The sequence below is a fragment of the Haemaphysalis longicornis genome, unplaced genomic scaffold (assembly GCF_048455015.1).
Source record: "Haemaphysalis longicornis isolate Haplotype H1 unplaced genomic scaffold, Haemaphysalis longicornis Haplotype H1 scaffold_2, whole genome shotgun sequence".
Classification (NCBI taxonomy): Eukaryota; Metazoa; Arthropoda; class Arachnida; order Ixodida; family Ixodidae; genus Haemaphysalis; species Haemaphysalis longicornis.
Window position 1 is genome coordinate 224901178 of NW_027526295.1, and position 23984 is coordinate 224925161.

The 23984-nt window shown below is 46.2% G+C and overlaps 2 protein-coding genes across 2 annotated transcripts; both read right to left on the reverse strand.

Moving 5' to 3' along the window:
- Positions 1 to 2674, reverse strand: LOC144167657 (cuticle protein 16.8-like). Its single transcript, XM_077696847.1, has 3 exons — positions 2497 to 2674; positions 2357 to 2413; positions 1 to 1145 (listed from the first exon to the last, which is right to left on the reverse strand). Exons 1-3 carry the CDS (start codon positions 2506 to 2508, stop codon positions 654 to 656), a joined length of 561 nt encoding a protein of 186 aa, XP_077552973.1. The 5' UTR covers positions 2509 to 2674; the 3' UTR covers positions 1 to 653.
- Positions 2675 to 9239: 6565 nt separating this feature from the next.
- LOC144167658 (uncharacterized) lies at positions 9240 to 13947 on the reverse strand. Its single transcript, XM_077696848.1, has 4 exons — positions 13806 to 13947; positions 12702 to 12761; positions 11114 to 11353; positions 9240 to 9856 (listed from the first exon to the last, which is right to left on the reverse strand). The coding sequence occupies exons 1-4, from the start codon at positions 13815 to 13817 to the stop codon at positions 9569 to 9571; spliced, it is 600 nt and encodes a 199-aa protein (XP_077552974.1). The 5' UTR covers positions 13818 to 13947; the 3' UTR covers positions 9240 to 9568.
- Positions 13948 to 23984: the final 10037 nt, after the last annotated feature.

Sequence of the window (23984 nt, forward strand, 5' to 3'; positions counted from 1 at the left end):
TGTAATGCATGTTTGGTGTGCTTGTGGATATATGAGTGTGATACATGTTTGGTGGGCTTGTTTGGGCTTGTGAAGCAGATTGTTGTTCTAGTTAGTCCGTGAATGTCAATAAAGCCAGTGTGATACGACTCAGCATGAGGAATCAAAAAGACGAAGCCGGTCACTCGTTGCCGTTGGTGTCGTTCTTGCGCTTAATTTTGCAGCCTTTCCGGCTCGTATAATTGAGAGCTTGGGTTAGTGATTGAGCACATGTATGCCTACTGCAAAGCGTCTAACACTTTGCAAGCTTTAAGCCTCTTCTGCTTCTAACATTTAGACTTAGAAGCTTCAAAGTTAGAAAGCGAGATTCACAAGGGTCCCAAGTGAAGCAACTTACACGACAGATATTAGAAAAAGAACAAAAAATCGGAATACGAGTTTTAGAGTATCAGGACACGTGACAAGACGCGGGAAAATACACAAAGTACGTCTAAACAAGGGAAGGGTAAAGACAACGGCATAGGTAAACCCGCATGACTGTGACATGCTGTTAGCGGTGTTTCGATGTTTTAAGGAGCGGAGTGTATTTGAGCGTGACATACAAGGAAACCAATCGGGGGAATCAACTTTAAGAATGTGGTTGGAAAGCGGGTCATGCCTCACGTCGTCGTGTTTCAACGCCTACTCTTGGCGCGACCCAGGGTCACAGGAACCGCATGGTGAGCCTCCGCAAACGTGACGGGGGCCGCGTGCAAAGCCACTGGTGCGCCGTGAACAGCGTGAACAGCAACCGGCGCTCCGTGAGCGGCTACCGGCGTTCCGTGAATGGCCACTGGTTCAGCGTGAACGGCGTGCACCGCTACCGGGGCGTGCACGGCGGCCGCGGCGGTGGGCGGCGGTTCGACGGCCGACGACGTGATCGTCGCGTCGGCCGGGTTCGAGGTGCGTGTGCCGGGCTCGTTGGTCTCGATGGTGGCGTGGAAACCGCTGGCGTCGGCCACGTACCGAACGGTACGCGAGATGCCGTAGGCGTCCGTGAAGCTGTACGAGCCGACCTTGTTGTTGTTTTCATCGCTCGTCTCTTCGCGCGTAGTCCTCGTGCCGAATTCGTCGGTGTGGTCGTAGCTGAAGCTGTACGGCTGCGGGGGCTCATCCACGTGCACGGGCTGAGGAGAGAAGCGCAGGAAGCACCTGGTGGTCATTACACGCATCCCGGTTTTACGTGGGTACTGGGTTGCCATCTCGAGAAAAGGGGAGGATTCAAATTCGGAAGGCCACCGTTTACAAAAAGGTCGAAACACAATGTTGCAATACTTTGTTCAATCATTTGAGCTTTTTCCCCTGTTTTCTCTCTATTCTTTTCGACAAAACAGCGCGAGTTTTAGGTGATACATTTGAAAAACAACGGCATCGTACCTAAATTCTGGCGTTCTCCTATATGAACTCACGTATACAGCATGCTACGAAACCCAGCAATAAAATCCGCACATCCTGCTTCGACAAACTGCTGTTATCACATGCCGCGGTGGCTCAGTAGTCATGGCGTTGCGCTGCTGGGCCCGAGGACACGGGTTCGATTCCCGGCCGCGATGGCCGCTTTCCTGTTGAAATGGGGAAAAGCGACAACGCCGTGTGTTCGAGATTTTGGCGCAGGTAAACGATCCCCAGGGGGTCAAAATTTATACGGAGCCCTCCACTGCGGCGCGCCTCATCGCCTGTGCAGCGTCGGCGCGTTAAAACCCACTATCAATCAATCAACACTGCTGTTATCCGTACTTTGGCCTCGACTCGGATACTCGTTCATCGCCGGTTTTTTGCATCTAGTAGGCACGGTTGCGTATGAAATTCAGAATTCTTGTTTGAAACGATCAGGTTATGTCTAGCCTACCAGGTGTTTTTACAGTGAGGTGAAATCACATGCAGATAATTTTACTTAGGGATGTTGCATTAATTCACATCCCCAGAAACAAGCCCTCCGTGGCCCGGAATCGAACACGCGACCTTTTGCGAAGCTACAAATCGCTTCAGCCCCTTTAAAAGTCGCCTGATTAGTATTCCGCTACCCATTAAACATTTACTAGGGTACGGCTCCTGTGATATCTGGTCCCGTTCAAATCCCATCTGTTAATGAACGTAAATTAATTGCAAAGGTGGGAAAAGTGCGCATGAATTATTTACGTCAGTCATAAAAACAGTGATAGCATGAACTAGCATTTATCAAATTTTAGAAATAATAGCACACTAATGAGTTTATGCTAACACTACACAGGGGAAATTTTGATGCGTCTGGTAATTGCTCTTGTTCATCAGCACTTGTGAGAAAATTTTATCCTATAGGGCATGAATAGGAAGATCAGTGCAGTCACAATGTACTCACAGCTTGTACCACGACTTGTCCCGTTGCGTAGGCGGCAAGGCATCCTAGGAGCAGCACCTGCAACGCGACAAACATATCGCGTAAGAGCGCTTCAAACTCGGCTGCAGGATTCGACTGAGGTAGAAACGAAGTTCCGCCACCTTTCGGAGCATGGTCGGTGTGGGTGCAGCGGAAGCGACTTCTGGGAACACACGCTGTCAGGACAACTCGTTCGCGCGGTTTTCTTGACGACCGCCCTCCTTTTATACGCCGGTCATTTCTTATTCACGCAATTCGCACGTAACGTCGAGTGCACACGTGAGCATCGTTGTGAGGAGCCAGGGCATCCACAAAGAAAGGAAGGAGTTTCGGAACAGTGGCCTCTGACCTCAATTATAGCAGCATTGGCAGACAATATTTACGAGAAGTAGGGGCCCGTTAGCGCGTCCCGAAGGTTTTATGGACGATAGCATCTGGCCGCTTCGAAAGTTAATCGCGGGGAATGGGCCAGCTTCGTTTATGGAGCTTCGCTGAATTTCTTTTGTGTACCGCGATCGCATCGGGCTTGGCCCTCTCCAGATCCTGTCACTGCTTTGCTCTCGCTCTTTCTTTCGCGCACGTGCAAATTCGCCATTACGGCCCTTTTACTGTCGTGGGCGCACGGACGATATGCCAAGAGCCGGAGCGAGGTTTGTGTTTTCAAACGACGGACCTCGTGAGAGTCTGGCGTCATAGCGTGCTTGAGAGCAATCGACACAGGGCCAGCTGAGGAGGGGAATCATTCGTTGTATGCAGGGGTGACCTGCTGCCACGTTGCCTTTTCACTTTCTTTGAGAACCTACCTTCCTTTAAAAGCGCAACGACGTACTTGCTTCCGCAAATGAGCTCAGAATCTGATCGTGATGCGCCAGGAAAAGAAAGGAGATGGGAGTATGCCGTTTTGTTACGCACGCATTCGCCGATGAGAGATGAAAGGCCGTGGCTATTTGGACGTCCTTGCGATGACATCATGGCTGCGCACGCGCATTTTCTTATTTTCATTAACGATGAATAGGCGTAGTGAAATTTATTCTTGCTCCCGTCGGCTATCATGAGGTCAGTCGCAGACACACCACGGTGTAAGATGAAGTATTTAGGTGAGTGCTGCGTGTTCCTGTTGATGTGAGCGTGCCACTAGATTACTAGTCTATTATGAGCCTCCTCCGGGCGAACTATACGGGCTCTTCTATTGTAAGCGTAGTGCTTGTCGTTGCCGTTTCTTGCGTGTGCATGCATCCCTTAGTACCTCACACCTCAACAATACTGTTACTCATGAACATAGCTATATAGACATTTTATCAAAAAACGCAGTTATCGAAATATATTTTCATTACTGCAGGTTCTCACTACCAGTTTTATGAACCCACTGAAAGTTAATGTTCAAACCTGTTGTGTGCAAGCCAGGTGTCCAAATAAGTAGGGTACCTTCGCTGTTCAAATACATGCGGCAGGTGGCATTGCGCTCGACATGTAACACAGTGCTGGGGGTCCGATCCGGTGGGCGCTAAGAGGAATTGTGTGGTCGTAATGTCGCTGTTCATAGCGATGTCCTAAAAAATCGGGGAATGCGGCCCGGAAGCAAGTGTATGGTCTGGTAAGCAGTGGTCGTAGAGAATGGTCGTACCAGGCCGAGGCAACTCCGTGATTGACGTCGCGGCAAAGTGTGGCTCCCCCCTACGCTGGAACGGCATGGTAGCAGTGGGTACGGTGGGCGTCAGAGGTTATCACGCTGGTAATAATAGTGTAGTAACCTGACCCTTAGTGTAAATGGGGGCCAGCACTTTGACGTCAGGGAGAAGAGATGGCGACGTGCGCGTAGACACCGGAGCTACCGGTGAGACCGCACAGGTTGCGAGGGCTATATGGGCACCTGGAGACCTGCAGCCAACGGCGTGTCACCCCTGAACCTGCACGGCAGGGCGGAGGTCTTAGTAGGGACGACGTAAATGTGTCTATTCAATAGCGTCTCCTTGAGGGTATAATGCTTGGTAGCCTGCACGGTGAGGAGGTTCAGTCGCAAGGCTCTCTCCAGTTTGATAAACCGCCCTCTGAGATAGCGCGGCAGAAACTACGGGACAGTTGGTCCCAAATCGCCATGTATGCGGCCTGCTGGCATGGTCACCACAGGCGGAGAGGGGTGGATCATCACTTATAAGAACAACTTGTGCACGAATCTCTGTCCCCCTATATATCTAATAGAGCTGAGTAAGTGCGGATGAATGTGGGAGGGGCGACGGTACTGTTAGACCAGGGCTGCGTTCATGACTTTTGTTGTTGTTGCTTCTTCGCTGATGGAACATACCCATGTCGGGGATTAAGAGACGGGGTAGCTGTTCTGTAGCGCGTGTCTTGGTCTGCATGCCGGGGCCACACGTCTTCGATTATGAAGCATGTCTGTGTGGCTCATGATGATAGTTGACGCATTGCGCTGAGGATGATGTGGTTCCTACAAACCAAGAAGGTGCTCTACCAGAGTCCGATAAAAGGACCACGTCAAAAAGGTACGCCCTCGCCAATGTTAACCTCACTTCGCGTAGGTTCTTTTGGTCTAACCGTTGCGCTATAAGTACTGGTACATGGACGGGGCCACAGTCCACCTTCCAGGCCATGCACGGCGTGCAAGCACTGGTTCCTTGCGGAGCACGCTATGATGTATATATTCCATTCCGTCTGGATCACTTGAGTGTCGTTAAGCGGCATTTCTGTAGAACCTGGCATTGGCCTGAATGTCTCGAACTTTCGCCTCCCTACCTGATTGAGGTGTTCCCCGCCTATTTTCCGCTGTACTTTTGTAAGAGTTCCAGCGCAACACAAAACAGCTTTAGTTTTTTTCCGGGGGAAGCACCTTCGGCTCACCGTGGAAAACCAGAATTGCCCAGAGGTTTCTGATGTGCCAACCAGCCAGCTGCGCGAAGCCCACAAATCGAAAAGGTTAACTACCACCCAATGATACGTATAATATAGCATACCAAATTTTCCAACGCTACACAGAAAATGAAAACAAGTCGAATGGGGAGTTTCATTAGGTGTATGCTCCGGTAAATCCGCCAGCACTGCAACACTTACTTCGTGCTGCGTAGTGTATAAAGCACTGTACGCCTAAGCACTCCGTCAACCTTGTGACGGTGCAATTACGAAGCGATGACATACCATTGCTCCCACCGAGGACGGGGTTAATTCACATAACCCCCAAGAAAACTCCGGCTGGGTAGATTCATACCAGAAAAAGCTCCGACTACGAGCGGAGTTAAAGGAAAAGCCTCTCGCGAGAGCTCGGCGCAAACGAGAGGGCAGTCGTCAAGATGGCCGCTGCTCCCGGTGGACGTGCAGCGAGATAGCGAGCTCCGATATAGAAAGCGTGGCTTGTCGCGTGCAGTTTCCAAAAAGAGACGACCTTGCTGCTTAAACGGCATACAGGAAGGGAATGTATCAGCAAGATCAACCCAGACTGTTCCCGACGCATTGTGTGGTGCGCGCGTTCGCTTCGCGGTGGTGGAATGTGGCGGTGGCTGAGTGCGGGAGCACGAACAGGATTCTTCAAGTGGCGATCAGTTCAACAACGAGCGTACGACTCATCGACGCATAAAAGTGTTTCGTTGTGAAAGCAACCAATCTCCCTACACAGCAAGATGGATGTCGAAAACAGTAGGAAGGCTTATGTCTGTACTTTGTACTGCGGTAGGTGCATACTCGATATAGCCAGCTAACGCCGTGATGTTTCTCACTGCCTGTAATTGCAATTTCGACTTAAAGATGCTACCGTCGCAAAGTGTGACGTGGTGGTGGTGGCGTAAAATTGAACGTGTTTGTGTCTGGCTGCAATCATTTGCTAAGAGCGACCCGCCTTCATTCTTCATAAAGTTATATTCCAGGAGCTGCACTTTGCTTCAAACTAAGAGGAGTCGGTCAAAGAGAAGCTAGGCTTTACCGCAATAGCCCCATCGTTTGCAGTGTTAAGTTCACTTTTTTTTGTAAACAGCACATGATTGTACAAGTAGTTATACATGTTTATTTGTTTTTATTGGTTTTGTTTTTATTTGTTTTTATTTGTTTTTATTGGCCTAAAGTCGTTCTTCCTCCTTTACATCCGTGAGTTTTCAGTGCCAAAAAAGCTCTAAATACACCGTAAATACGCTGCGATGGTGTTGCTTCAAGCAGACATCGCCCGCTTCACCCTCCGTCCCGCGGGGAGAACATCTCCCCGCCGTTTTCTTGGAACGTTCACGAACGCCGTACCGTGCACACCAAGGCACTGCCGCGCGCCCCCACCATTTAAGTAACGCGATTAAAAGAAGGGGGATATACGCCCACAAAGCAAGTTGACTGGTTCTGAAAACATGTGCACTTTACGTAGGTTCCTGCGCGCATTCCAATGTCGTCATCTTGTTTACCTTCTCGTAGTTAAACATCTTCTTTTCTTCGGGCTTGGTGATATTTCCTCATTTTCCTCATATCTGAATACCCTGCTTATTTATTATTATTTTTGGTGAGTCCTCGATTTATTGTATTGGGACGTCGTGTGTGTGTGGTTTTTTCGTATTGTCTGCGCTGTTTTGAATTCAGTTACCTTTTCCGTTGTCGTTGTTTCTGACGTGGCTAGTCATTTCATTCTTCTAAACTGTGTTTAAAACTTGGTAATAATCATACTCGCCAAATATGGAGCTGATTTCCCATCAGGTTTCTGTTTTTATTTTTCAATACATCACGTGGTTTAAATAGGGAAGTGGTCTAGCTTCCGCTTTACTGCGTCTGTTCACTTTCGTTGGAATTCGCGCTAATTAGTACGTAGAATAGGAGCAGATGTGATGGGCTTACTTTGGAGCTGCAAACAAAATATTTCGCGGTTTCAACGGGCCCATGCTGCTATGAATATGGGGAGCGCCGTAATGGAGGGTTCCGCGTGGGGATTTTTTACATGGCGAAAATATTGACGCTCGAGATTTACTGTTTCTCGCGTTAATCTGAAAAACTCCGGTGTGGCCAGCATCGCACCACCATTCTTGGGCTCAGTAGCACAACCCCACTGGGCCACCGTATGGCTTCTAGCCACACATATTTTCTACCATGTTTCATGTTTCAACTGATTCGTATTTCATTTGAGTTTCATGGGATTAATTTCTCGATGTGACTTAGTCTCCATTATCGTATTTATTCGTGTTCCATCTATATGTTTGAGTATCAGCTGATGTATTTTTGAACGCAAATATTTTTTTCTATTTTGAAGTTGACGTGCTATTTGTTCTATTTTGAAGTTGAAGTTGACGTGAAGTTTACAATGAAATAAATGTCTGTTTTGTTATTTGCAAGTCTCGGTACTGCCCTGATCAGCGCAGTTTTTGAAAATAAAATACTTCACCAGACACTCAAAAACACTTATTCGGGGCGGAGCTTTACGTGACACAAAATACTCCTCCGGATGCTTAAACACGCTCGCCGCTTAAATACTTCACTAAAAGTCACAAAAAATTCCTCTTCAACGGAGTAATAGACAGCACGAAATACTTCGCTAAATGCCCCCAAAAGCTCCCTTCCTCAGCGGAGTAATAAGAGCAAAAATACTCCCCTAGATGTGTGCAAACGCTCGCACCCTTAGGGGAGTTTACTAGATACTCCCTCCTAGCGGAGTAAATAGAACTGCGTATACGGAGCACGCCAGAGGACAAGCAATTTAGACCCTATCCGGAGTATTTCCGTTTAGAGTGTAGCATTGGCAGCATGGTTCGTTCCTGTTGATATTGCTTAACAATCGCAAATTAGGGAAAATTTGAAGCAAAACATGAAAGACCACGTTCAGTTAACGAAATCCACTTCCTTACCGACAACTTATTCCAACTCGGCGTTAGAAACCGCTGCACGCCAGGTGCCTGTCGTCTCAGAGTGATCCCTCAATTATAATGTGATGCTAAGAAGGGTTCGTTGGAGACACTTTCAAAACCCATACAGCCGCCATCCGAGGTTATATCGCCGTCCACTCAGTAATGACGTTTCAATGATCGGTGGCCTTCCAGTTAGAATAGAAGCATTGGGGAAGAGGGCTTTTACTATGAAGCAAGTTGCATTACGGATTACGCCAGAAGTGTTCCGTAAGCATGAAAATTTTTATTTGGTATACATGTGTTTAGATGCGATTTAAAAGCGACTTCTACTTTTTTAGCATGCACCAACGTTTTCTGAGCACACAAAGCAGTGGTGCTGATGCGCGTCGTTGAAATATACTGGTAATAGCAGCTTCGAAACGGTGTTGATTTATAACGATTTCAATGAACTATCTCTCGTAGGCCTGATTCAGCAGATGAGTTCTCCGCGCCCTTTCAGCAATTGTGAAAGATCTCTTCAGAGTTTTTGTAGGTAGTTTGCAATTGTGTTTTGCAGCAAAGGAGGTTATACCACTACGCTTCGGGAGCCGCTCGAGTTCATGAGAAGGCCTGTTAACGGCTGCTTTATACCAAGCTTCGCTAAATAAAACTGCAGCCCTACCAAGTTTTATTTTGCAAGTCTACTCAAAGGCATGCTCAGTTACAATTTTTAAGGGACTTTAAGTTAGTACGTCGCATTTCTTTCCGTAATACTGATGGCTATGCGAGCGCTCATTTCTGCAGCATTCGCGAACACGCCAATGGGATTTCCGTGTGAATTTATTCGCATAACTGAGGGAGAAAACGCTGATATTTGTTTTGTTTTGTTGTGTTTTATTTTATTTGAGGTCGGTTGTATGCTTGTTGTATGATGGTAGAAACATAAATATACAAAAGACGAGTTTTGTTGCAGAAAGCTGTTTATTACGGCGATTTGATTTCTTCCCCCGTAAATTAGGCCTGTGAAGCATGGTTTAAATTCGGCACGTTGCTTTGGCAGCTGTCCATGCGAGACCAACGTTCTTTTTTGTGTGCGTGTATCTGTGTTTGCGCGTCCCCCATGTTTCCCTCTCAAGTAGCTTGATTTATTCAGGAAATTCGCGTACATTCAAGTTTTGGATGCACGGTTTGAGAATAAGCTGAAAAGCAACTGTACCGGAAGCACCGATGTCGGAGGTAAGTCGGTAACATTTGGGCACATGTCGCGAGCTTCGTGACGTTCTCGCTGTACAATGAGGCCTGCGACGCCAAGGGCTGTAGAGAAAAGATGTCGGCTTATGTGTACTTGTATCATAAGGTGCTGATGCGACGCAGTTTACGGCATTATTAGGCTGGCGCGTCATGGGTTCCTGCCTAGGGTGTACGATAGCGGCGGGTTGTTTCCAAGTGTGAATGACGCCGCGCTGTTCCCACCGCCGTTTCGACTCAGCGGTGCCGGCGCGGCAGGGACATTGGCGGGTGTCGGCCGAAGCACCCTGAGACGCACGGGCGCTGCCCGCTGGATGGTGATGGGCGCCACGTATCTGGCCGGTTGAACCGCCGCGACTGTGGGAGGGGCTGGTGCTGGAGCGGCGACGACGCTTGGAGTTCGGGCCGCAGTCACTGTTTGCGGAGGCACATCGGCGGCCTGGACGAGAAAGTGCGCCTGTTATCAATATTTTTCTTCAAAGCTCGTTAACATCCTTAACATACATCGTTAACGTCACTTGCAAATGTTGCTACCGCAAGGATAGGTGGCTTCTCTATGAGGCCTAACCTTTTTTATTCTGTGGCAACCACTCAGTTATTCCCTGTTTTACCAAGCGTTCACATGTGCTCCAAAAGGGGCTGAAAAGGAACGTCGTGCACAACTGCATACGCAAACCCAATGTTATCCACAAAAGGAGCATGGATATTCAAGGTGGGCCTCGTGATATCGCCTGTGTGTCATGTGCTCTGATAGGGAATGTACACCCCTATGTAATTTATGGCCCAGAGCATGATGTCGAGCGGACTGCAATGCTCTCAGCTGTTCAAAAGTTGGCAGCCCCACCCAACACCCTGAACCACATCGTCTTCCCAAGGGGTCATTGGATACTGCGCAGGGACGTGTCGAGCCTTCTACGAAGCTTTCTTCAGGAGACGGAACTGGCGAACTCGTGGTGAAAGGACACTACCATTGGCTAATTAGGAGGAGCTTGGGCGGAGCGATTGCCGACATATCCAGCCGGGGATACCCCCCCCCCCCGCCCCTGATACCACACAATAACCACCACCACCACATTGGCTGCACAAACTATGTCTAAGTGCGTCGCCTCTCTTTTTTAATATCTGTCCAGTCACATCCCTACGGCTGCTTCTTAATGATTACAGCCTTGACTGTGACCTCCTGTTTTCGTTGTTGTTGTGCTCAAGCACACAAATAACCAGCCTGGGTGCACGTTTCGGTCGAAGGTAAAGGACAATTTCTTTTTGTGACAGGAAATGTACAATGTTAAAATTGAGGCTGCCACCCTAGTTGTCCTCTAAGTTAAACTGTACATGCACATTGGTTTGCTCCGCTCATTATTAAAGCGAAGCTTTGTATGCCTTACTGATGGCATTCGATGTCACGTGCAAACTCACTGTAGGAAAGGCAATTTTAAACAAGGGATTTACAAAACAATGATGATGGTAAGCAAAGGAACATCAAGCGCCTCGTGAAAAATTACTTGCCGTGGTCGGAATCAAACCGGGGTCCCTCGATTTATGAAGCGGACGTCTATCCGATTACTCAATTCTGACATGGTCAAAGCAGGTTCGCGTTTTAACCATCTTTCTTATAAGAAAGGGGCTTTGATTTCTTAATTTGATGTACAATCGCCTTCCATAACACTGTACTGGGTATTCCCGTTATCAGGCCTACCTGCGAGTTGATGATGACGTCGGCCGGCGCCGATGACTTCGTTCCCGGTTCGTTTGTGTCGACTGTGACGCGGAATCCGTCCTTGTCGGCAATGTAGTTCACCGTGCGGTAGATGCCGTTCGCTTCCGAGTACGAGTAAGTCCCCGTCTTCACATTGTTTTCGTCTCCACTCTCTGCTTGAGCGAGCCGTGTGCCGAACTCGTTCGTGAAGTCGTACGAAAAGCTGTACGGGTGTGGTGGCTGCGGGAGGATGTTATAAAGAGATATAAACAGCACAAACTACGCTGGTGGCAGGGTTGACTAAGTTGACGGAAGTGGTTGACAGAAGTTGACGGCCAGGGTTGGTAAAAGTAGTTGAGCCTAGTGTAAAATTAGGTGTTTTTAGTTGCGCACTGTTGACGCAAAAAGTAATTAAGGGCCACCGCACTTAGTTACTCGCGAAAATTAGGCGCTAACGGATTAATCTCTCGTACTGCGTGGAACAAAGGACGCAATACAAAATAATATTCCCATCGCCGCGTTCTACTAATTCGTCAACCACCTATCAGTCAGACACCACAGCAGGCACTTCTTAAGAGTTCTCGCGGTTCTGCGTCTTTTGGCGTCATTCTAAGCTGAAATTTTGCACCAGCGCTGAAAGGAGTTTAAAAGTAGACACTGACAGCATGCTTGTCTATGCAATTAATTTTGTCATCAGTGAAATAAACAGCACTGAATAACGTAATTGCAGAGCCTACTTCGCATTTTTCAGCAAGCCCATGAGCCCTACCCAATAGTTTCTCCTAGTGGAAGAAGAGGACGAATGAACGTCTTTGTAGAGCAGTCTGCCCTGGAGAACAGTCCTTATTCCGGACCCGTTGAGTACATCCAGCTTCGTAGTCTCTTCACCAGCCAAAGCTGGTCGTAAGGGCCGAGCGGGACAGCGCCCTCTACCACTGCACACAGGAGAAGGTCAGAGAGGGGGGAGGGGTGGGTCACCTCCGAGGCATCCAAGCTAACACCTTTCCCACACAATTAGTGCCTACATTCTGGCCCCCGCCCTCTACTCCCCGCAACGCCGCTTCTGCGAGGCTCCGGGCACCCTCTACCCTTTCATGCGGTGATGTAATCAACACCCCCCCCTCGCCCCCCCCCCCCCCCCGCCCCCCCAAGCTCGCACCCTCCTGCTCACAGTGGTCTCTACTATCAACATGGCTCCGTCCAACATGGACTCCATTCCAGGCGTTAGGGCAGCAGACGAATTTCGGCTTTTATATGTAGAAGCCTGCCAGCTATATTCTAGTCCCGCTATAACAATCAGAAAAAATTAACAGTGGCTACTACAATTTTTTCTTGTTCTCTGTTTGTATAATGAAGAGATTCGTACAAATATGCGTAGCTGGTACGACGTCCCCCTTTTATAACGGCACTTGCCTCTGAGGTATGGATCACCGAAAATACAAAGGAGAAATATATGATAGGCAGTTATATGAGCGGTAGCGACCACGATACGCTAGTAAGTACTGTTCATTAGGCATGTTGATTTATGGCTCAAACAACATACATTCGACGCCAGTATATGTACTATATGTTAGCAAGATGTACTTACGTCGACGGGTTCTTCGAGTCGCTGACCGAACGTCACGCTGGCTAGAAACAGGAAAAGTACCTGTGGATGTGTTTGACATTAAGTCATTTGTCTATTGCGCATGTGCACTGAAATACGGTCGCATAAGTAATTATTATATTCCGCTTGTCTTCTACGTTCATGTGTGCATGACACAGATGGTAGTCAGCACGAACCGTAAGATGAACGCCTCTCATATTGAAAACCCAGTCCAGCAAACACAAGAAGCACTGCTGTCTCATTGCTATCACATAGCGTTTTATATATCAAGGATAAGGGGCAGTGGGCCACATTGCAAGATGCTCAAATAGTTATTTTCTGACGAGTAAGCCTTCGTTGAGGTGGCAATTGGGTCCCCTTTGCTGTCGCCCAGTCAATAGAAAGGCGAGAATGGTTGTACTACGATCTCGTTAGAAGCTGACACCTTTCCCAAAATTCCTTCTCTTGTATCTACGCCTCACTGCATTTGCTAAATCACTTGAACTTGTTCTTGTTTACACGTGCTTAGCTCGTTTAACATTTGGTTTGCTAATTAATGCTTGTGACGTGGTGGGGAATTAAAAATGGGGATAAGAACCCCCTTTTATCTATGTATTATTCTCTGCAATGCAGCATATTGTCCACATTTCCTCAACAAGCTGAAGGTCACTCTACCGCATGCATCAATAAAATAAGCACATTTTTTCTACAGTTCTGATCAGAAGAACTGGTGAGGCAGGCCGTCGTATTAAATTTATACACTCTAAGACAATCCTTCAGTTTGGCTGCATCACACTTCACTTGATTGACTAAATCGCACAGGCAACAACAAAATTTCGGGGAAGGACGATGTTGAGGAATAAATGTGACAAAAAAATTCTGTCGGTGCTGGGGCATCATGCGATGCGAGCACAACGTTCCATTTTTACAATGTCACAGCGCAGGTCCCCCTTTTTTGTGAAATGCTGGGCAAATAGCTGACGTTCGCCACGTTCACTTTGTGGGCGGCATTGACTGGTTTTTGTGTCCATTGCGGTGCACCTGAACTACGGTATTGTTTGAAAGTGCAGGGAAAATGCGCTTTTGTAGTATCATTGTGGAACCCACCTTTGCAAGCATGGCGGCAGCTGCTCCAAAGTTAATATGAAGAAAATCTCCAGTCGGCGCCGAGTCCTCTTCCGAGCAGCTACTGAAGCCTACCCCAGCAGTTCCTTATATACCCACTTTTTTTAACTGCACTAGTGGCGGGTGCTCTCCACCAGAACGTGTACAGTCAACTAGTGTCTTATCCATTTATAACGAGTACCGGAGTAGACATCACCCGCGTGAAGCAAAATAAAAGCTCGGAGAAAAAGAACGGAAAACTAATAAAATATCTCAAACGTGCTCTACCAGCCAAGGAACGGTTCACAGAGCGTTTCCTCGCCCCCGTTGTGGGCGGTGATGGAGTGCATCCTTCCGACTAGGAAATTCTAGCGGCCAATCGAGCGTGTTATGATTGAGCACTGCGCGGTTCTTCTCTTCTACCCACGCTACTACAGCAGTGGTGCGGAAACAAGAGGAACGCTTTCATGCGGATTTGCAACGATTCCGGGTGGGGTCAAGGTAGCGGTCCTCCTCGTCCCTGCTAGTTAATCTGACCAGTTTCGCTCCTTAACGTTAGAGCTTTCATTTGCTTTCTTTTCTAGCTTTCCACACTGACCTTCCTTATTAAAAAAAGGTTATACTACTACTACTGCCCCTTTGTCCAAAAAATTACTAAACACCCTATTTGTAAAGGCAAAATACTGGGGCAAAAACAAAATCAACAAGCAAAGTGCCAAGGCTTCCATTAAAATTCCCCAAAGAGCGTTTTTGAAACAAAATTTTAATGAAATGTGCGAAACGAAGCGTGGGCAACGCATCGTTTTTCTGATAAGCTGAGGCCGCAAACAGTCGCAAGTGGATCCTACTCTTTTGTAATTAAGCAGCTTTACTTTGGGCACACTAAAACCAAGCCCCTACTTTTCCGACCGATATCTCTTAGACAGCATTAATTTGCTAAAAGAGAAAGTAAACTCTGGGGCCCTGCTTGTTCGAAAAAAAAATGGATGGAGTTCCATTCAACGTGAAAGCTGTCTGAGTGCGAAGCAGCGATTCACCAGTGTTTCCCTGGTGTCATTGTTGTGAGTACGTTGTGTTCATTTTCTAGTTATTTGTGATTTGCTTTTTTTTAACAGCGGTGCTATTGCGCTAGCCGTAAGTTCGGATTTGCAGGAAAAATACCAAGAAAATACGGAGCGCTCGTGAGCGCATGCCTCGCGGCGACCGCCGAGTCTCCGGCTCGCTCACTGGCTTTAGAAAAAAAAAAGAATAAAACTCCAGCGCTGTCGTCTAGCGCTACCGCGCATGCAATGCTTGGCACGAGGAACACGACGATATCGATGAATATGATGATGGTTGCTACTAGCGCAGTACAAAGCAACGACGGAACATGCAATTAAACAATTTCAAACTTGTGTAAATGCGAGTTTATGTGTCCATCAGTATTCACGTAAAATGAAATGGTTCCAGCCTTGCGCGACTTTGCGCAAGCTTCGCCAGTTAAGTTGGCTGAAGTGTACTATGCTGAGAATGAATTTGCATCCACCACTAGACGCGAACAAGGCGACGACCTCTTCGGTGCATATTAGGGTGATTACTAGCACTGCAATTATGCAAATAAATAAAGATACTGAAACTTAACTATGTGTCCCGCAATGCTCACCTGCAACAGCTTCGCCATTCAAGTCTTGTAAGTGAGTGCCGCCTTCCCTGAATTTTTCTGTGGTTTCGTTTCTTTTTTGTGTTTTTCTTTTTTGCGTGTGCTACTTTCATTTTGCTGTTTAGATTTTTTTCTCTGTTTTGCTTTTCTTTATCTGTTTTAATCAACTCGGGCACAATAACCCGTCAAAGTGCCCGATTTCTGTCCCTTCTCGCACATGGGTATGCGCCACGAAGCGAGAAACGGCAAGAATCATCGGAGAAGGCAGCTGGAGACTCGCCTGCGACGCCTAAAGCTGCCACTGTCTCTTCCAGGGTTTTTGTTTTTCGGGGTCACAAAGAGGCTGGGCCACTGCCGTACGGATGTCTGTCACGCCGTCCCTTCAATCGCTGCAGAGACGGCTCATGTCGTAGAACTATTCGGATCGGGTTGACTTTTGTTTTGTTTTTTTTTGTTTTCCCACTCCGCTTCCATTTTTCTCTCTCTTGAAGTTACTGACTAAATCATTTCTTCTGCTCCCCTATGCTGCCTTGCCTAATTGGAATTCACGACCAAAACAAATTCTTCTTGTCCAACCCTCTAAGTGGGTATGCGTAGTTTGACTTGCGTGACGCCCAACGAAGTTGGACGGATGACATCCTGGGCCCCTAAAGTGGTCATGATGCTCTAGTCATGGGGAATAAATCTGCACATCTTTACTTGGAACGTGTAACTTGTTCTGGGAATGTCTTCGCTGATTAGTATGTGCATAATAGTCTTTTACTCAGATGTCCAATTTCTCTTCTCTAACCAAATACAACCGAGAATCACCCAGGGGCAGCATCCTGATTCCTGACCTCACGCTTATATAGCATTCGTCCCATAAAACCATGCTAAGTATTTGTTAGTCATGGCATTATCAGTGTTATAAAAAGTATTAGCCATTGCAGGCTTTCTTCTCAACGGTAAGGTGTTCAGGGAAACAACATTTTTTAGACTTGCGGATACACTTGCCATCCATTATACGGGTTGACGTTCTGCTGAAAGAGGAGGACAATTTCCCGCACCATTAATTTTGTGAGATGACGAGGAAGGGGTGTGGGTTATGTCTACAAAAAGATGGCACAGTTTTAATGATTCAGTTGATTTTGTCGCTTTTCTTCGCACTTCGCACCATGTGGCAGCGCCAAGATGGGGCTGGCGCATGCGCCTCCCGCATTCTGATTATAAATTCCCGCGTTGTTGGCTATTTCCCATAAACCGAGGCTGGATGGTCATTAGAGATTCAACGACCTTGTTCGCGATGGTCTTTCTTGCTGGCAGCTGTATCACTTTGCACCTATCCTGCGTTTTTTGTTTCTGCGCCTCACACCTTGACTGCAACTCGAGCCTGAAGCCAACACGTGCGCAAGAGAGTAAGGATGCCGTGGAACGAGGGAATCGAAGTTTTTGACCAGAATGCCAGTTCGATTGAAACGTAGGAAAACATATCAAACCGTATTCACTGGAGGGAACTTCGTTGGGAGAAAGGACCTTGCATATATGTTCGCAGGTATGCAAAGGATTTATCTATTCAATTTTTATTATCTGGAAGATTCTGTGCAAAACGACGCCAAAGAACCCGGACTGTTCCTTTTTTGAAGCTTTCTTTACATCAGACATGGCGTGACACTTTCTATACATGCTAAGCACTGGGATAGGGAAACGTTTCAAAATCGCAAACTTTGTGAGGCACTCTTCTATGGATAAGTGGCGTGTTATGCATTGACGTAGTCCCGTGTTAAATGGTGTGGCTATACACATCATGCCTATGTATTGGGGCACTGCAATGCAGTTGTTATAACAGGGTAACCAGAGTTATTTTGTAATTCGGTTCATTAATTCAAATGAGAAAGGCTGATTTTTTCGGATACAAATTAACTAATAGTCATTAATGGGGAGTTAAGGGAGCGTTGTCTATCAGACGCTTATTTCATAGTTAAGACATTGAAAATCAATGAAATAAAACATTAAAACTTTCAGTGATAAAATCTCCCGAAAATTCTATATTACCAAGTTTCCATGAAAGTGTCAATAGTGTGGATGATTTTTTAGACGCTTTAATGACAAAGCGCCAAATTCTAACAGCTGGACGGTGGAGCCTATCTTTCAAGCATCACGCTGTTCTTCCCGCCATCGCATGGGCGATCACCCAGCTGCGTTCCGTAGCCGCAGCGGGCACGCGCTACCTCAAGTTGGCAGCATGCCTGTATCTTTCGGTATTTATTTGGAGCGCCACACAGGAAATCGGATTGGAATTCAATAAAAGTTTATTCATCATTATCATTTAATGAATTCTCGTAGGAGCGTCGGCGTTCGGTGCTCATTTTGGACGCTTTGCAAAACTTCGTATTTTGATTTTTAAGACTATAATTAGCCACAACAACCGTTATTTTCTTGTTTATCTTGTTTTAAGAAGTTTTTTATTTAACCAATACCTGCAAATAGGCGGAGATGGTCATTGCCAACCTGAGGGATTTTGGAGAACCTTGGTTCTGGAAAATTCATCATTTCAAAATAAGACCTTGTGGCCAGATAGTTGGTGCATGATCTTATGAAACAGGGACTGCGCGTGAAAACGAGGGCATAAATTACGTTCGCGCTGTCTCCCCTCCTCTCTGTCGTAGTTTACTAGCGCAGTCATTATTTCCAGAAAATCAACATTTGCAGTTATATTATTTAGTCCAAGTTACCTAAATCCCCCCTTATGAATGATATCTACATGTAGTTATTCCAGACAGGTATGTGGGTTTAGATGCAGTGCAAGTACATTGATCTTGTGGAATGATGTGGACATGCTGTGGATATATTCCGACATTGCATAAGTATATATACTTCTTACAGCAGTTCATGCACTCTACGCGCACGGCGTTTCTGTGTTTATATTGTCCTTTAGAGATATTTTTCCTTGTGAGTTTTCCTTCTCATTGAGTTTTCCTTTTCCTTCTCATTGTAACTGAACCATTATCGATTCTTCAAAGCTTGGAGTAGCCAGAGACAGCTCCTCTATTGACTGGGGATAGCCACATTAACAAATTATTATTCCTCCATCATTCTTCTATTCCTCTTTCTGTAATATTTTTTCCCACTTTATTGTAGATAATATAAATAAAGATGCCAACATAATTTTATATTCGCTCTCATTTCTCGGCCACCCACTGTTGCAAATTGTAATCGGAAAGGCACAACGAAAGTCGAGACGAAGGAAGAAACACGGGCAACATGTACACTAGTGAGGACACGACATTTAGTTGACACCTTTAGTTGATCCAGAGTCAATGGGACATGTAAGGGCGTTTACTTGTTCCATTACTGGTCACCGAACCTGCGAAAATTGTCTTCGAACTCGCTCCCCTGGCGCTGCTTCTTCAGCATGACGTTCCAAGCTTTCAGGTTGTAAAATATTCTGACCTTATATCATGTTAAGGGGGGGGGAGGAAGTAGCGGGAAAGGAGGAGTTGCACCCCAACAGAAAGGATAGTGAACCATGGTAACGATAAAAAAGTGAAAAAGAAAGAACCACCAAAAATAAATTAAAAATTGAGGAACAATGACTCCCGGATTGCAGCAGGCGTTCTGAACATAGCCCTCGTGATTGTTGTCTTCGTTTTTCTGTGTCTTCCCGGGGCATTTCAAAATGGACGGTCTTGGTGGTGAGAGCAGATGTCGAAGTTGCGTAAGCTTTGTGCACCACTTGCAACAGATGAAAAATTATAGGTAATAGTTAATTCATAAAAAGCAGGCTTGGGTCACCTTTCCGTTACTCCCTCGCAGCTTACTAAACAGGAAACACTATGGAAACGAGTAAAATTTGATGGTGATTTCCGTGTTTTTTATACATTTGATGTATCCCAGTGACAATTTTGTTGTAACTTTGTTGCACCTTTGTTTTACCTTCGAACTTGCTGTACTTTTCCTGCTTGGACCTTAAATGGTTCGCAGTATATGATAAATAAAAATAAAATAAAAATAAATTGTAGCAGTCGCCGAGGGGCCCTCGCCTCTCCCCTGCGTATGCCGCTTTTTTTTTATTTTGAATACCCTCAAGGCAATTGCATTGCCGAGGGGAGTGGGTAAATACATTACAACAAATCAAGAAGCTGCAGTACAAACCGCAGAACAGAAGTAGTTATAACCTCTACAAAACAAAGTTAGAAGGGTCAATAAGGTCGCAATCTTCCTGTTGCGACGAGAGAAGTGCGGCTGAGGTTTGCATGGGTGCCCATTTTTGCCATTCATTGCGAATATGATAAAAAAATACATACATTGAACAAGGGAAATTCGCAGAAATCAATGCAACGTTATACAGAATCAAATGGCGTAAAATATAATATTAGACACACCGGTACGAAACAAATCCGGGTTGTGAATTGTAGCAATATAAGAAGGAAGGGGGTTCCAGTCGCTAGAGGTATGTGGGATGAAGGAAGGAAAAAAGGCCTTAGTGTTGCAAGAAGGAACGCCAACTTTATGAACATGATCAAAACGCGAAGATATGTATGAAAATGGAGTAAGTAAAGCGTGGCGAAACATGTTGTGTGAGAATACTTTATGGAATAAGCACAACCGTGCAATTTTGCGACGTGACGTCAGAGATGTTAGACCCAAGTTAGCTTTCATTCCGGATACACTGGCTGCTCGCTTATAGTTGGAAAAAATTAAACGTGCGGCGTTGTTTTGAATCATTTCGAGTTGATGACTAAGAATTTCAGTACATGGATCCCATATCGGTGATGCATAGTCAAGCTGTGAACGCACAAGTGATTTGAAAAGGAGTTTTATCGAAGAATGGTCGAAATGAAAATTTCCACTTATGTACCCAAGCATGCGGGTAATTTTGTTGGTGATGCTTTCAATGTGAGGATTCCATGATAGGTCAGTAGTGATATGAATGCCCAAGTATTTATAAGAAGTAGCCGCTTCAAGGATGTTACCATCAAGGAAATATAAGTGAGCGTTAGTAGTGATGCCGGAAACTCGCATTGATTTGCATTTTGTAGTGTTTAGAACCATCTGTCATGTATTGCACCAATGGAATATGGCATTGATGTCAGATTGGAGTGCGTGTATGTCAGTATCGTTAGTTATTTCCCGAAAAATGACACAATCGTCAGCGAATAAATGTATTGATGATGAGATACATTTAGGCAGATCATTGATATAGATAAGAAAAAGTAGCGGCCCAAGGACGGTGCCCTGGGGTACACCTGAGATAACCGAGGTTAGAGATGAATTGGTGTCATTAGCTGTGTAGCTGTGACAAATTTCTGGTGATGCACTAGGAAACACTCAATCCAATTTGATATGCCAGTATCGAGACCAATTTTTCTTAGCTTGAGTAGGAGTAACGCGTGCGGAACTTTGTCGAATGCTTTAGCAAACTCAAAATAAATGCAATCAGCAAATGAACGGTTGTCAAGAATATAGTGAAGTTTGTGAGTAAACAAAATTAACGGGGTTTCGCACGAGAAAGTCTTCCGGATTCCATGCTGTGCAGGGTCAAAAAATGAATTGGATTCGAGAAAGCTGGCAACATGAGAGTAAATGATGTGTTCCAAAATTTTACATGGTATGCTACTGATAGATATTGGCCTGTAATTTAAGGGGGACTGTCTATCTCCAGACTTAAAGACTGGTACCACTTTTCCTATTTCCCAATCAGCAGGGATTTTACTTTGTTCTAGGGATTGCTCAAAAAGCTTTGCTAGGATAATAGAGCAGTTTTGTTGAGTACTTTTAAGGAATTTGGAATTAATACCATCTACACCTCAACTAGAAGAAATTTTAAGGGAGTCAATAATTTTAATTATTCCGTTAGGGTCAATCTGCAGGGGGTTCATCGGTATGTAGTCGTGGCTTTTAAAACTGGGTAGACAAGAAGTGTGATTGTTGCAGAATGCATCAGAAAACACTTTGTTTAGTACACTAGCACATTCGTCATGAGGTATTGGTTCACCGTTTGCGTCTGTTAGAGTAATGCGAGAGCTGTCAGCTGGGTTAAGGACGCGCCAAAATTTCCTAGGAATATTTTGCAAAAAAACTAGGCATCGCATTGGTCAGGAAGTTTGGTTTTGCAGTTTTGACAGCAGTAACATATTCATTGACTGCTGAGCGGTAGAAAGACCACCTATAACTACTGCGAAATGTTTTGGCGTGGCGGTACAGACGTTTTTTTCGGATTGATAGACGCTTGAGGTTGGAGTTATACCAGGGAGCCTTCGGATTACACGATATTTCCCGAGTAGGTATGAAGCGTTCTGTCTGAGCAGCAACGTTATTTTCTTCAGTTTTCGAGGTCAGGCACTGCCCTCTCCGGCCTTAAGATGAATTCCTGTAATGCCTGTTGAGCCTGCCTATAACGTGCACAAAATTCTCGTACACAAGGGCGTCTTTGCTTTTCGCCTCCATCAGAATAGCGGCCGCCGCAGCCGGTAATCGAACCCGCAACCTCGTGCTTAGCAGCGCAACGCCTTAGCCACTGAGCCACCACGGCGGGTTTTATACGATTGGGCATACCGCGATCATACATGCTGTTTCACTCAAATGCGGAGGCACTAATTCTTATGCGACACGTTTGTCCTCTACTGGCCTTCTCTTGTAAATTTACCACTGAATTTGATGTTTAAGTCGCCCTCACTTTTGCCTGCATTTCCGGTGCATGGTGTGAGAGAAAACATTCGGAGACGAGATCGCATAAACGATGTCCGTGGATTGTGTATAAACGGTGTCGTAAGAAATGCTGCGCCGAGCTTGCGGGAAACACCAGTAAAACTTTCGTAACACCCGTGAAAGCTTATCTTTTCTTTTGAAACATTTCCGTGCATAAAAATACCTAATGTTTCCACTGCTCCTGCCATGTTTTTCACTCTCTGTGCGTAAGTAAATTGTGCGTCCTGTATCAGTGGGATTTTCACAGCCGTTTATTCCAGTCAGAAGGTTCATCGGGTATTTTGCAACTGTAATAAATATATCCACATGCGCACGAGTCAACATACATACGGGGCACGTCTTTACTGAAGCGAAAACACTGGACGTAATTCCATTAGTGGGCTTGTGGATAAACTTTGCTTTTAAAGTGGGATGGGCAGACTTTGTATAGTTGGGTACCTTACATTGACACTCCCCATTAAAACCCTAAAGCCATAATGGTAGTCGCGGAACAAAGTAGCCCGAAAGGAGAGTTGTGGTTTGTCACTTGGACAACGCCAGCGATGTCTCGTGCTGCGCCAGCCACTCCCACGGATATCGCACTGATATTCCTTGGGCTTTCGCACTTGTTGTTGTCATTCTGATTTAACGAAGTAGCAGCAAAAAACAATTTTTGCGCGAATGTGTCTGGATCCCTAACATAATGCTACTTGTAGTTTATATAATTATACGCAGAATCATAGAGAGAACAAATCAATACAAAATTGTGGCCATAAGGAGCATGTTGTAGCAATTGTTTAAGGCAGAATCATGAAAAGTTGGATTACATTTTGGCTCTATTAATTAGTGGTACCAGGATGTAACGACAGCCCTGGTAATCATCTCGCCGTATGCACTCCACAAATGAAGACAAAGAAATTTTCCATGTTGGACTGCACGCGTGGGGCACCCTCACTACTTGAAAGAGGGTCATCATCATCAACCGCCTATTTAGGTCCACTGCAGGACGAAGGCCTCGTCCGTCCGCCTTCACCCGCTCCTGTCCTGGGCTGCCTGAGTCTATTATTTGCCTTCGAATTTTCTTATTTCTTCTCTCCATCGACCTAATGGATTTGCCTTTCTACACTTGAAAGAGGGTGTTTGCTTGTAATGGATACTTGTCGTGTATGGTCTGATGTATAAGAACAGTGGTTCCATATTTGAGAAACAAGGCGGATCACTAAATCCCGGCAAGAATGCAGTTTTGCCGACAGGGAATGAAGTCCAACTAGGCGTTTTACTCGCGGCTACGCACAGCCTTCTCCATGCTCCGAGCGCGTGTACTAAACGTGACCCAGTAGGAGTTCTCCCGCCCGTTGCCATCTTAGCAGTGCACGTAACACGCCGAGCGCTCAACTCTCACATTCCAATGTCACCGCGCCATTTCTGATTCTGCTCAGCTACCTGGGAACGAACCTGGCCGTGAAATTAGCGACCCTCGGACGCAATGTCCCCCGACGAAGCCCCGGTTCGTGTTCAAGGTAAACCGCGCTGCGAATGGCCCCACCAGGGCTAGAAGCTCCAGAAACCACAGCCGATCCAGTATCCACACGTTTACGGCACGCTATGCCGAGAGAGTCGTCGGGCAGGTGCAGCGCTCATCGAATGTCCATGACCAATTGGCGATGTCCGGCACGTCTCGTCTGCCACCGCAGCCAGGCTGATTCCAAGGCGCGCATTACTGATGCGTGCCACATGCCGCCTCCCTTTTGCGTGTTTTCTTTACCCTGTCCAAGGTTCAATCGACTCTTTCACCGGCCTAGCGGAACGCAGGTGTTCCCGCCCGGTTTTCTCCCTTTATGCAGCGCGGCAGATGCGCTAATGTTTCTGTATATAGC